Source organism: Enhydra lutris, unplaced genomic scaffold, assembly GCF_002288905.1.
Source record: "Enhydra lutris kenyoni isolate GAN:26980312 unplaced genomic scaffold, ASM228890v2 scaffoldscaffold71, whole genome shotgun sequence".
Classification (NCBI taxonomy): Eukaryota; Metazoa; Chordata; class Mammalia; order Carnivora; family Mustelidae; genus Enhydra; species Enhydra lutris.
Genome location: NW_019154155.1, coordinates 582,090 through 596,106, shown reverse-complemented (window position 1 = coordinate 596,106; position 14,017 = coordinate 582,090). Strand labels below are relative to the sequence as shown.

Below are 14,017 nucleotides of genomic sequence, written 5' to 3'. Positions count from 1 at the left end.
TTTATGGAATTCAATGGTAATTGGACTTTACTACAAACACTATAATAAAGTTTCTTTTTTAACTTTCTTATTTTAAAATGATTTCAGACTTATAAAAAGGTCAGAACCAGGAGAGAATTCTCAGACTTTCACCTGCATATTATTTTACCACATTTTCTTTTTCTCAGAGACTCTTCCTCCTGCCCTCCTTTCTCCTATACACACATACACATATATATTTAATATATGTTTACTATTTTGTATTTTTAATATTATGCATTTTAGTTTAGTTTAAACTAAATTAGCATTTAGTTTAGTAAATACATATATACTTAACTCTCTTCTTTAATCTGGAACAGTTCCTCAGTCTTTCTTTGACTTTATAACTTGACATTTTAAAAGGGACCTGTTTATTTTCTGGAATGTCTTGGTCTGTGTCTTCCAGTGTTTCCTCATGATTAGACTTAGGATATTGGCAGGACTATGACAGAGTGATGACACCTTTTCCTCAGTGCTTTCTTCTCAAACCGCAGTCTCTGCCTGTCCCAGTACTGCCCATGGTGACTTTAGTCACGTATTGTTTTCAGTCACGGTAACGTTTGGTTCTTTTTTTTTTTTTTTTAAGATTTTTATTTATTTATTTGACAGAGACAGATCACAAGTAGGAAGAGAGGCAGGCAGAGAGAGCAGGAAGCAGGCTCCCTGCTGAGCAGAGAGCCTGATGCAGGGCTTGATCCTAGAAACCTGGTATCATGACCTGAGCCGAAGGCAGAGGCTTTAAACCACTGAGCCACCCAGACGCCCCCCCCCCCACTCTGTGGGTTCTAATCCATTATTTTTATAATTTAATTTGATGCTTACATTTTCCCTGATTAGGCCAGTGGAAGCCCTTCTGGGCTGGCTCCTGTGTCCTTTGTGACATGTATCTGCCACTCTCTGAGCGCTTTTGGACTTTTCTAGAAAAGTACAGCTAAGTATGCTAAGCTCATGTTGTACTTTTCCACCCTCAGCTGTGGAATCAGTCCTTTTTCTAGGGAGCCTTGTTGCTTTTAGAGGAGAATGAAAAACCAAAATCTCAACAAATCAAGATCTAGGTGCTAGATGTGTCTGTTAAAATTTCTGAAGGACCTTGTTATGACTGTTTTCTTGTTCTACAGAAAGGACTCCTGTCAGACACAGTGGTTGTTTCCAGTAAATCTTCACTTTTAAGTAAAATTGAAAATCCGGGCATAATTTTGAATGCTTTGGCAGTTTAGAGGCATGCCTCTCAACCTGACATACTTGGACATAAGTTGATAATGGTACTGATAAAGCCATAAGTGGATCCTTTGTCGGTAAAGAATGAGTAAATTGCGCTTACCTCAGCATGGTTTTTAATTCAATTCAGAATTATTTTAGTTTAGCTATTAATGGACTTGCCATCGAAAGAGTGAGTAAAATTAAGCCTTTCAAAAAAGTTGCTATTTGCAAAACGGAATACTGTAATTTGCAACATTTTATTCTTGTTCATCAGGAAAATATAATTTCTTCCATTTTCTTTAGTCACTCATTAGCTTTTAACAGCTGGCAAAAGATTAAGTATGAGTCCTTAATTTCTGCTTCCTTTTTTATAAATTGAGTACTTCCTATAGAAATAGAGTGTCAATTGCATGCTTTTTTTTTTCTTCAAATAGGGTTAATTTTAAGCATTGAAGGTAAAGGACACGTGTCACTGACCCCTTTCAACTTGCATAGCATCTAGCAGAGTGTGTTCTCAACAGTGGCTGCTATTGCAAGAGGGGATGGTGTACACTCCCATATTCTTGGTGATATGTGCTGCCCCTATTAATCAGATTTCTGCATAACCGAAGGGGAAGGGAAAGGATTTTTTCCTAGGGCAGAGATATGGACTGGAATATGTCTTTTAAACTGAATGGGCAAATAGAGAAAAATTAGTTGGTTACATTTTTTACCGTGACTGATACTCAAAATAAACAACTGATAGTCTTGGATATAAACTTGGAACGTGGTACTCTGTCTACGGATCATCCAACTGAAGGGGCAATCATTCTCCTAAATGGTTGTCATGAAACAGTGGTTCCAAAGGATGTTACCAGGTGTTTCCAGGCCCCCGTCAGTTTGAACACATGGTATGCTACATGGTCTCTAGTAGGGTCCTATTGCACATAGAGTATTAAAGATTTGAGATACCCCAAGGCATAGAAGCATGTTTAATCTTTACAGCCCAGTGTTTTCCAAACTTACTTGGGCCGGGAGGATTTGTTGGTTGTGTACTTGTTAACAAGAAAGCACTGAAAAGAGATCATATGTTTTTTATTCAGGAGGTACTCTCTGAACACTAACCCAGCACAGGCAATACAGAGATAAAAGACATCACTTATACTCTCAGAGAACTTACGCAAAGACAGCATTCAGTTATGTGAAGAGTCCTGTGACTGAGGTATACTTAGGGTATTGTGGGGACACAGAGAGAGGCATCTGATCTTATAGACCCCTACCTGCATCCTGAAGGATTGATTTTAAGTTAATGCATTTTTATTCATTGATTCCACAATCTTTTTGAGCACCTACTATAAGCCAGGCATCTCCTAGACCTTGGGGATTGATAAAGCAGTGCACAGAACCGAAGAGAGTCCTTGTCCTCTTAGATCATACAGTCTCATGAAAGGAGACAGGAGACAAGATGAATAAGTAAAGTGTACAATTACAGCATGGTGATAAGTGCTAAGGAGAAAAATAAGTGGGTGGGTGGGGATGGGGGACAGTGTGTGTGCATGTGTGTGGTGAGGTGATGGCACTTTTAGCTGAGGTTGCTAGCTGTGTCTCACTTAGAAGGTCCCATTTGGGTATAGATCTGGATGAAGTGAGGGGCCAAACCCTGTGAGTCTCTGGGACAAAACAGTCCAAGGAGAAGGAGCAGGAATACGCCCGACCGGAAGCGAGAATGATTGGCATGTCTGAGAAGGAACAAGGAGACAGTGTAGGTGGAGTGGAATATGCAAGGGGGAGGGTGATAGTTGCTGAGGCCAGCAGGGTAAAGGAAGTTAAATCACTTTATAAGCCTCTTATGGCCTTCGGCTTCTATTCTCACTTCTAGTCAGTGAGGTGACAAGGCATGGAAGGGATTTTTGAAAGTGCAGTACCAGGAGCAGAATCTGTGGGAAAGGGGAAATGGGTTTAGACATTGCAAATAGTTCATTTTTATTGGAGCACAAACGATGGGCACAAACTTCTGACTGGGCAGAAGTGAGGTGCACAGGGCCTTCTGCGTCCTTCTGAGAGGCCTAGATTTGAGCTTGAGAATGATAGGGAGCAATAAAGAATTTGAGTTGGAGGGAGGGTCAGGTCTTCCTTTAAGAAAGATCATTTGGTAGCAGTGTGATGAACAGATTTGAGGGTGGGAGGTGAACCTGAAAGCAAAAAAAGCCAAAGCTGTTGATCTATGTCATGCAGGAGGGAAACAGGGAGGGTGTGAGCTCAGGGGTGCTGGGGAGAGACAGGTGCCATTGGTGTTCCATGAGCTTTAGGGGGAGGCAGCAGCCACCGATGACTCCATTTCTGCTTGGGCTTCATTTCAGGTTGGTTGATGCCTTTCCACACAGGGATGCAGGGTTGAGTTAACGTGAAAATGAATTCCTATTGGATTTCCTATTTGAGATTCTTAGAGGATATCAACATGGAGATGTTCATGAGCTAATTAGAAACACAAGTCCAACACTGGGGAAAAAGTTTATAAGCCAGTGAACAAACATTAATTCTGGATACCACATCTAGTTAGCAGAGTTGAAAAACATATGATTTGTGTGAAGACTTTATTTTATTCCTTTGCCTTTTTGGAAACTGCTTTATCTATTGTGGGAGTGGAAACTGTTGGCAGAATTTTAAGTGACTCCAGAGGACCATACAATAGATACCAGATTTACAGAGAAACAATTTACTACTCTGCTGAAATCAGTAGTCTTGGGGATCCCCCTTCCAGTTTTGGCAGGAGGGATGACTTTTTAGATACAAGATGTTTTTATTGATTTCTTTATTGCTTTCATTTTTTAAGAGAAAGCTCCTCTTGTTAAGACAGTTATACCATGAGGGGTGCCTGGGTGGCTCAGTGGGTTAAAGCCTCTGCCTTCGGCTCAGGTCATGATCTCAGGGTCCTGGGATCGAGCCCCGTATCGGGCTCTCTGCCCAGCAGGTAGCCTGCTTCCTCCTCTCTCTCTGCCTGCCTCTCTGTCTACTTGTGATCTCTGTCTGTCAAGTAAATACATAAAATCTTTAAAAAAAAAAACAGTTATACCATGAGAATTTATGAAATTATATTGCTTTTAGATTCAGAAGAAATGCTCATCCATTGTCTTGGAGTGGCCATTTCAGAAGCAATATTTCAGTCCATTTCATTAATTAAACAGGTAGTTAACAATGAAATAATTCATGAAAGTTGCTAATTTCTAGACAAGGAAGTTCAGGGAAGTATATGATAATAAAAGCAAGGGATTAGAAGTTAGAAGACCAGATTTTGTTTCATCTCTTACTGCCACAGACTAGCCATGAGATTTGGACAGATCACCTTTCGATGGTCAGGTTAGTCACCTGGAAAATGAACACAGTAACTCACTGTTGACCTCATGAGCTGGTGCATTCATCAAACAGGCGTTTGTCAGGAGGCATTGTTCTAGGGCTGGACTGTAACACTAAACAAGGCATGGTTTTTACTCTCCCAGTTTGCCATGTTGTGAATTACAGCAGTCTGGAAAGTGGATATCAGAGCACCATATAAATTATAAAGCACTGTGAAAATGTCATGGTGATTCTTGCTTTAAGTATTCTTTCCAGAAGATTTAGGTTCTCTTCTCATTTGGGTGATAAACTGGTAGAAATGCAAATAAATGGTAGGTTTACACACAGACCTTAAACCCTTCCCAAAAATTAACTCAAAATGGAGCATAGTCCTAAATATAAAACTATAAAACTCCTGGAAGGTAACATGGGACAAAATCTAGCTGACCTTGGGAGTGGTGGTGACTTTTTAGATACAACACCAAAGAAAGGCACCACAATGAAAGAAAAAATTGATAAGCTAGGCCTCATTAAAATTAAAAACTTGGGCTCTGTGAAAGATACTGTCAAGAGAATAAGACAGGCCACAGAATGGGAGAAGATATTTGCAGAAGACATAATCTGATAAAAGCTGTTACCCATAATATACTAAGACTGCTTAAAATTCATTACTAAGAAAACTGACAACCTGATTTAAAAACGGGCAAAAGACCTGAACAGACCGCTCACCAAAGAAGATGTACAGATGGCAGGCACAGAGCACATGAAAACATATTTAACCTCATCTGTCATCAGGGAAATGCAAATTAAAATGAGATTACCACCTCACACCTTTCAGAACGGCTAAAATCCAGAAAACCGACAACACCAAATGCTGATGAACGTGTGGAGCAACAGGAACTCTCATATGTTGCTGGCGGGAATGCAAAATGGTACAGCCACTTTGGAAGACAATTTGTTTCTTATAAAAATTAACATACTTGGGGCACCTGGGTGGCTCAGTGGGTTAAGCCTCTGCCTTCAGCTCAGGTCATGATCCCAGGGTCCTGGGATGGAGCCCCACATCGGGCTCTCTGCTCAGTGGGGGGCTGCTTCTCCCTCTCTCTCTGCCTGCCTCTCTGCGTACTTTCAATCTCTCTCTCTGTGTCAAATAAAATCTTAAAAGAGAAAAAATTAACATACTCTTACTATATAATCTGGCAGCCTTGCCCCTTGGTGTTTACCCAAGTGAGTTGAAAACTCATGTCCACCTAAAAACCTGCACACAGATGTTTATTCATCACCACCAAACACTGGAAGCAACCACAATGTCCTTCAGTAGGTGAATGGGTAATCAAACTGGTCCATCCAGACAGTGCGACGTTATTCAACACTAAAAAGAAGCAAGTTGTCTTGCCATGAAAAAACGTGAAGGAGCCTGAAATGCATATTACTAAGTGAATGTGGTTAATTATAATTAATTATGATTTCTACTGTATGACATTCTAGGAAAGGCAAAACTATGGAGACATTTAAAAAATCCGTGGGTGGCAGGGAGTTGGGGGTGATAAATAATGTGGAACATAAAGAATTTTTATCAGTGAAACTATTTTGTATGATCCTGTAATGGTGGATACATGTCTTTATACATAGGTCCAAATCCGTAGAACATTTAACATCAAGAGTGAACCCTAATGGAAACTGAACTTTGGATGTAATAACATGTCAGTGTGGGTTTATCAGTTATAACAAATGCATATAACAAATGTGTGAGGTTGATAGTGGGGGAGGGTATGGGGGGGATAGGAAGTATATGGGAATTTTCTGTGCTTTCTGCTCAGTTTTGCTGTGAACTAGAAAGTGTTCTTAAAATTAAGGTCTATTTTTTAAAAAGTGGTTCTTTCTGGCAGAGGAGATATGCCCTGCACACTCAGGATAGACAGTTATTAAATGTTTGTTGAATGAATAAAGGAATGATGTTAGGATTTGGAAATCCAAGCAGGTACTTAACGCCTACGTTTTCAGAAATGTTTTTTTATTAAATTTTAAGAAAAGTGGGAGTAGTTATGTCTGGCATTTACAAGAATCCATATAGAAAATTTAACTCCAAATACAAAATACTGATTTTAGAGAGTGCGAGAGTCAGCACTGTATCCTTAGATTTCAAAATACAGATTAGAACAGTTTCATGCCGTTGGAGAGTGTTAGGCACAACGTAAGATATCTAACGTTTCTGATGGCGAATGAAGCAAAATCTCAAATTTAGAAACCAACATGATTTATTTATCTTGGGAAGTAAAAGGAAGGCTAAGTTCCCAAGATTCTATTTTTTTGTAAAGTATGCAAAATGAGAGTCATTTTTTTCCCAAAGAAGTTTAATGGGAAACAACTTGGTGATAGCTCACGTAGCAATTAAATGAAAGTTCTGTACTCTTTGGGGTATTCTAAAACCATACAGCTTTGGGTCAATTTCAGATAGATGTTAATATCCACAATACATCTTCAAAAGTTCTAAAGGCCCTTGACTGTGACACTTTATTTTTATAATCATTTGCACAAAATCCCACATGTTGACAGTAATCGGCATTAGCGAGAACGTGTGAAGGCTGCTTCAGCACTTCTTAACAGATGGCCTTCTCCATTCATTTTCTTCTCTAGGCAAACATGCTGAAGACATATTTGGTGAGCTGTTTAATGAGGCTAACAACTTCTACATCAGAGCAAATTCTCTTCAAGACAGAATTGATCGTCTTGCTGTCAAAGTTACCCAGCTGGATTCAACAGTGGAAGAGGGTAAGTAATTGCATGAAAGCAATGAGCTAGAAGTGATGTTGACAAGACGGTAGTCATTAATTGCGGTGTAATCACTGCTTTTTCCTTGGGGTAGTGTGCTGATATTTCATCTTGTCCTTTCTAGAAGAATATTGCGGGGGGGGGGGCACAATATTGGGTAAGATAGTAATTAAAGAGTCTTATCTTGTCTACCTCATAGATGCCTTCAATACTCTTTTTAAAAATATACCCATATAGTATTTGTTTTATAGGATTCTTTGAATATTTTTGCTATTAGAAACCCTAGTTTATGTCATTGGTGGTTCTTTTAAAGATACTTTCTTACCTAAAAATCACAGAGTCACTCCAAGAATGTGGTCCAGCTATGAGAGAGGGTGGTACTTACACAGCGTGACTGAGGGAAGGCATGAAGGCATCCGCCTGCTACCCTTGTTGGGGTTGATGCCTGTATATAATCATGGTGATCTGCGATTTCCCGTCTCAATAAATAGCATTTACTGATGGCCTTTAGGCATCATGGTTGTAAAATGAAGTTAATACTGGTAAGCACTGTGTAGGTAACTGATAATAATTTTGAGGATAGACCCTGAAATTGTGACAGTTTCAATAAAATGAAAATTCAGCAATTCCTTTTTAAAGATTTCCCTTTCTGTATCTTTTGGATGAGAGACTGAGATTACACTGGAAAAAAAAATATGCAAAAATAAAGTACAAGATACAACATTTCATATTTCCTTGAGAAAAATGTTCAGATTAACAATTATTTTTACCTTTATGTAGTGGTAGTTTTGATTTCTCTTGTTGCAGTAAAATGATCTTAGTATCTGATTTTTCTACTAGACTTACAATAGTTGTATTAATGAAAAAACTGGAAGTTTTTTTTTTTTTTTTAATGTAGTGTTTTAGGGAATTCATCCCTCATCATTTAAAAAAATATATTTACTCATGTTCAGGTCTTTTTCAAAGGTCAGTATTAAATTTGTGAATTAGAAATTGGACAAAAATGTAAAGCATTGAAATTTTAATATCCCTTATGAACATTCTTTAATCTGATTTTTAAGATTTATTTTATTTGAAAAAGTAAAACCTTGGCTAGTTATTTGGCCTATTCAGATAAGAAATTTTAGCATCTTAAGCCAGTCATTCATTTTTCACCTTGGTATCACAAATAATTTTTAGTATTTACTCATCTTCCTTCAGTTTCTTTGTGGGATCTTGTAATTGGAATACCAGTGATAAACCTTGTGCTCGAAAAGGTTAATCTGTACACTAGAGTTCATAAGATTTTACACTGTATCTCATATCCTTAAAATTCTATCCAGTCAAGATTTACCTGATTACTATTTGGCATAGATTTTATAGTAGAAAAAAACATGTGACCAAGTTAGGAAATCTGTGTTCTATTTTGAGTTTGCCCTTTTTTACTGGGTGATCTTGGAAGAGTTACTTAACACCCAACTCTCAGCTCTGTTGGTCAGGTGGGTTAATGGACCACGTTGCCCAATTCAAAAGTATCTGTCAAGGTTAGATGAGTTAATACATGAGATGTAAAGTGTTGCGCAGACACAAGAAGTAAGTATTATCAGTCCTGATTTTCTTACCTCTGAGTGTAGTTTAAATGCTGCTCCTTAATTTCTAGGACTATACGTATTTTGAAAAACCTTGCCATCTTTCCTTAATGTCAGTGTCAGGAAAACTTCATGTGTTTTTTTACATTTGTATATATTTTTTGCAGACATATTTCCTACATGTATTATATTCAACCGGTATTAACTGAATATTTTTTTCCTCCAGGATACCCAAACCTTTGTATTTACATACCTGTTATGCTCAACTATATTCCTGTGTGGTTTCTGAAAAACGCTATTATAAAGAATGATGTTCTAATATTAGGTTCAAAGAAATAATTAGATCACTACAGAAGAAGAAAAGACGTGATTCGTCTTTGTTTTATAGAGACAGCTTTCTTTATAAGAGGGAAGGAATATACATGCTATTTAAGCGTGGTTTTAAATGAACAGTATAAACATGATGTTGTTATTCTAGAATCATAAATTCTACTTATGACTGTGTCTCAAATGATATTCATTGCTGAACAGTTAAAATATTTCTATATAACTCAACCTGGGGGACTTTTTTCTAACTAGTGTCACTACAGGATATCAACATGAAAAAGGCTTTCAAAAGTTCCACAGTCCAAGACCAGCAGGTGGTTTCAAAGAACAGCCTTCCTAATCCTGTTGCTGATATCTACAACCAGAGCGATAAGCCACCTCCCCTGAATATCCTTACACCGTACAGGTATGGCTTCATGCATTCCCAGTGCCTTTTTAGTCTAGATAAGCTGAGAGAGGAGAATAGTGCGGTGGACGTATTTTTTTCAAACTTTGAAAGTAATTGCAGGTATTATATACAACGAAATCAGTTCCTAGTACAGAATTGTTAAAGGTTTCGAATTTCAAAATAGAGATTAACTCACCAAGAGAAGTGTGAGCTCTAACATTAGCTTTGGTAGATAGCTATAGTAGATAGCTACTTTTGTAGATACCTGAGTGTAGATATCTGAAGTAGAATTTTGTTACTCTAGAATCAGAAATTCTACTTATGATTGTGTCTCAAATGACACTCATTGCTGAACAGTTAAAATATTTCTATATAACTCACCCTGGGGGACTTTTTTCTAAATAGTGTCACTACAGGATATCAACATGAAAAAGGCTTTCAAAAGTTCCACAGTCCAAGTAATTATAAAATTACACATTGTATAATGTTGGGTGTGGTTATGTTGTTCCTCATATTCAAAGTCAGTTTTAAAGGAACTGCGTAATTCATTTATCATGCAGTGAAATGCCTGTGTCAGCATTTCAGTGTTGCAGAGACTTTTGTCATTTAATTCAGAAAAATGCATGCTGCAGCTAGTGATTCTTAAAGAGTGAATAATACAGTCAACAAATTAACCTGTTACTGTAAAATGGTAGGACTCGGTATCAGGACCAGACTTTCCAGAAAAAGAATGGAATATTGGTGGTACAAAAAGTTAATATTAAGCAATTGAAAATACTTGTTAAAAACACCTCTCCTACCTCTTACCACGTTAGTGTTTTCTTTCCATATTTTGTCACCTTCTTTCCCATCTCCCTTTTCCATATGCCTTCTCATTGTCCTTCATCGTACAGCTTGTTCTTCTCCTGCCTTTGCCCTCCAGGTAAGCTCATTCCCTCAGCCTCTGATGAGCACAGGCTGTGTGGTAGAGGTGTCCTGACGGCCCCCAGGACTAGCTTCACTGGGTAACAGACTCCCTTTACCACTGAATGGGTTCTCTCTTTCTGGTGCTGCCATCTTGGGCCTTTGGTCCTTCTCAAGGAGTGTTCAGAGTATTTTTGGTCTGAATTCCTGTTCCTTCTCAGGGTCCAAAGGAGATGTTTGGACCTACCTATATTGCAGCCCTGCTAATAAAGCAGCAGTTCCAGCTACATTCTTTTCTTAAGCACGGACAGAAAGATTCTCTCAAAAAAAAAAAAAAAAAAAATCAATAGAAATCCCATGGAAACTATGATGGAAAAGGGCCAATGGGCCACAGTTTCCTATGGAACAAGTATGCTTTTCTGGAAGTTTTAGCACACTCATCTAAAAATTAATAATCTATATGAATAGTAGTATTGTAAGTCTGATGTTTTACCTTACAATTTCACTTTCATTCAATAGGCATATTTGGGGAGGCAATTTCAGATTTATTTAGCACTAGAAGCCACAAGGGCAGGCCTGTTAAAACTGTCCTAAGACACCTCACTAAATAATCCTGTTCCAAAGGAAAAAGCTGAGAAAACTCAGTGGGCCACTTATCTTTGATGAATTGAGATCATGATTAGCTACTTGTGATGATAGAAAAATTTTAATTTTGTAAAAAAACGAAGTAACTTTCATAGATATTGTATGTGTATATTCAGTTTTATGGAAAATAAAAATGTCTAACTCTTTAATAATGTGTTTAAGAGTAACAGTGCTAAAAATTCTGATGTACTTTTTGACAATAAACATTTGAGGTATATAAAACACTAAGGACAGTGTTAATATGAACACGAGAACATGACTTGAAAATGAAGTATTTGGTTGCTATCAACACCGGGCATTCCGGCTTATATTCTTATGTTGAGATTAATATTTGCTCACTGACATGAGCTACTGCCTTCATTAAAGTATTAGCTCCCCTTTTTAAAAAAAAAAAAAGTATGCATTTTATATGTCTTAAATTTTGTAACAAATTACTGTTGAGTTTTTCTCTATCTTCATTCCATTTGGAAGGCCTGGCTTCTTTGGGAGACTCTATTTTTCACAGTAATGTTGTTAATAAAATCTCTGTAATGGAGGTCTCCTATCAGTTAGGAAATTTGGAAAGGAAAAGAAGGATTTCAAGTCATCATAGATGAAAGTATAAAGCAACTTGCATGGTTAGTGATTTTTAGACCGTCGATTGGGCCAGAGTAGCCCCCAGAGGAACCTGGGCCATAGTTTGTGATGACGAGAAGCTCCCAGAACATGGCATAGGAGGAGCATCAGGGAAGGGCAGGCAGGATGCCCCCCTGGGCTCATTCAGTTAGTTTGCATTTACTGTTTGGGCATAAACGCTTTCTTATACTCATCTCACTGTGTCTCATCTCATTTTGCTTTTCTCTGGGCCTTAAATGACTTACTGAAACCCTGATTTGAAATGTAAATGCTCTGCTTCCTCCTGAAGATAGTCTACAGGCCAGATCCTTTTTTAAAGCATTAGTCTTAGAGAGCATTTAGTTCATGTTATGATTATTTTGAGCTTTATTTTCGATTTATATTACAACTTGGGATTTGCATTGGTTTTATGATAGATGAATAATTATATAAATCCTTGAAATAGTCTTTAGACCACAGTGGTTGTGGCAGGACTTGAAAGTGCAATGCCATGATTGAATTCTCTTTGTGAGTTACTTCCACTCCCATCACACTTAGTACGCTGGGAACTAGTTTTTGCTTCTTTCCGAATTGAGTAGATGTTGGGCCAGTGTACTTACTAATAAAAAGAAAAAGGGACAGCGTACTTACTAATTTTTATCCTAATAATATTGAAGCTCCAGAGTAGAGGTGAGTATCTGTACACACCAAGAACCCATTCATCTCTGTAGATGGCCCCTCTTAGAATAAACAAAACATTTCCTGACATAATTGAGGTATCAGATATCATTGTTTACGAGCCATATTGTGATTTTGAGGCACTTTTATACTTAAGTCTAAATTAGCCAGAGTACTTTTTACGTGATTATTCTAGAAAAAGTTGCTAATCTTTCATGTTCACCTTTTTTTTTTCTTCAAATGAGGAGATCAGAGAGAATGTGTAGGACAGTCAAAATGCCTCATGTAGATGTTATCATCTCATGAGTTAAATTAAGTGAATATTCACCCCACATGAAAATGTCTAACAGCCTCTTCCCCCCACCCCCCAACTTGTGATACATTGATTTACAGAGATGATAAAAAGGATGGGCTGAAGTTCTACACTGATCCTTCCTATTTCTTTGACCTTTGGAAAGAAAAAATGCTGCAGGACACAGAAGACAAAAGAAAGGAGAAGAGGCGTCAGAAGGTAAATAATTCTAGTACGGGAACTCACAAATCGACGTTGAAATGAGATCCTGGTTTAGAAATAAGTCAGTAAGTCCTTTATGCAAATGGTTGGTATGTTGAATTTAGTGCAGAAGTAGAGGTTGCGCTTTTACATGATGATACTGACAATTGAGTCTAACACAGTAATACTACTTTTCAGTAAATACTTTCTGATTTGTTCCCTAAACTTGCTTTGCTTTAATAGAAGTAGTGACGAGAACTTCTGTTTGTAACCATGTTTTATAACTTTTCTCCTGCTCTTTAAATTTCACAAAGCAGTCAACATTTCATATCAGATATAATGACCTGCTCTCATCTCTGTAAAGCATTCCCAGTTGGTGCGTTGCCACCTAGCTGTAATTAACACCTTGATGAGATGTTCATATTGGATCGGAAGGCATGTGTGGTCTGTACATTTAGGGCATAGTATTTACCAAACAATGAGGTTCCTTTTGGTGAGGTGTAATAGGCAGTCAACTTGTAAATCTGAAGGCTGCTGACCACATTATGACCACATAATCACTACATCATGAGCACTCTTGGAAGAATAATCATGCTTTGCCGAGAACTGCCCCTTTAGGGCCCAGAAATTCGACTTAACCTCCTGAGAGTTAATTCTCCAAAGGCAAATATTTGTCAAGACTTTTATATGTAAACTGTGTTTTTAAAAAACGAGCACCTGGTTTGCTTGGCAAATCTTAGAGTGCTTTCTTTAAGACAAAGTCTTAGCAAGTTGTGGGTTAGTGGCCTTAATGTTTGGAGGCTTCTAGATGTACTGGAACCATAGAAGCCACAGTTTGGGATGGAAGAGAATTTAAGATTTGAAAACGGGATTTAAGAAAGGGAACATGGAAGCAGTTTACAGACTACAAGGGTAAGGTGTTCCCACTGAAGTCCAAGAAAGAATTCTAAAGGTTGGTTATTCGTGCTCTCTCCTTGTGCTGTGGGTGGGGAGGTGAATGGAGAAATCTTGGAAGGGCTGCTGAGAGTTGAAGTTGGAAAGTGTCCAAGTGAAGAAAGTATTAAGTATTTAAGTGAAGGAAAAACTGATCCTGGTCTCTTGACTGGAAAAGAAACAGAT

General features: G+C 37.9%; 1 protein-coding gene across 2 annotated transcripts in view; it reads left to right on the top strand.

Moving 5' to 3' along the window:
* LOC111159899 (WAS protein family member 3) overlaps nucleotides 1-14,017 on the top strand; it is a 134,450-nt gene that overhangs the window by 107,135 nt on the left and 13,298 nt on the right. For both annotated transcript variants that reach the window (XM_022522574.1, XM_022522573.1), the window contains exons 4-6: nucleotides 7,168-7,302; nucleotides 9,450-9,603; nucleotides 12,799-12,916. In XM_022522574.1, coding sequence (XP_022378282.1) covers nucleotides 7,168-7,302; nucleotides 9,450-9,603; nucleotides 12,799-12,916 — 407 coding nt within the window. The remainder of the gene's footprint in view (nucleotides 1-7,167; nucleotides 7,303-9,449; nucleotides 9,604-12,798; nucleotides 12,917-14,017) is intronic.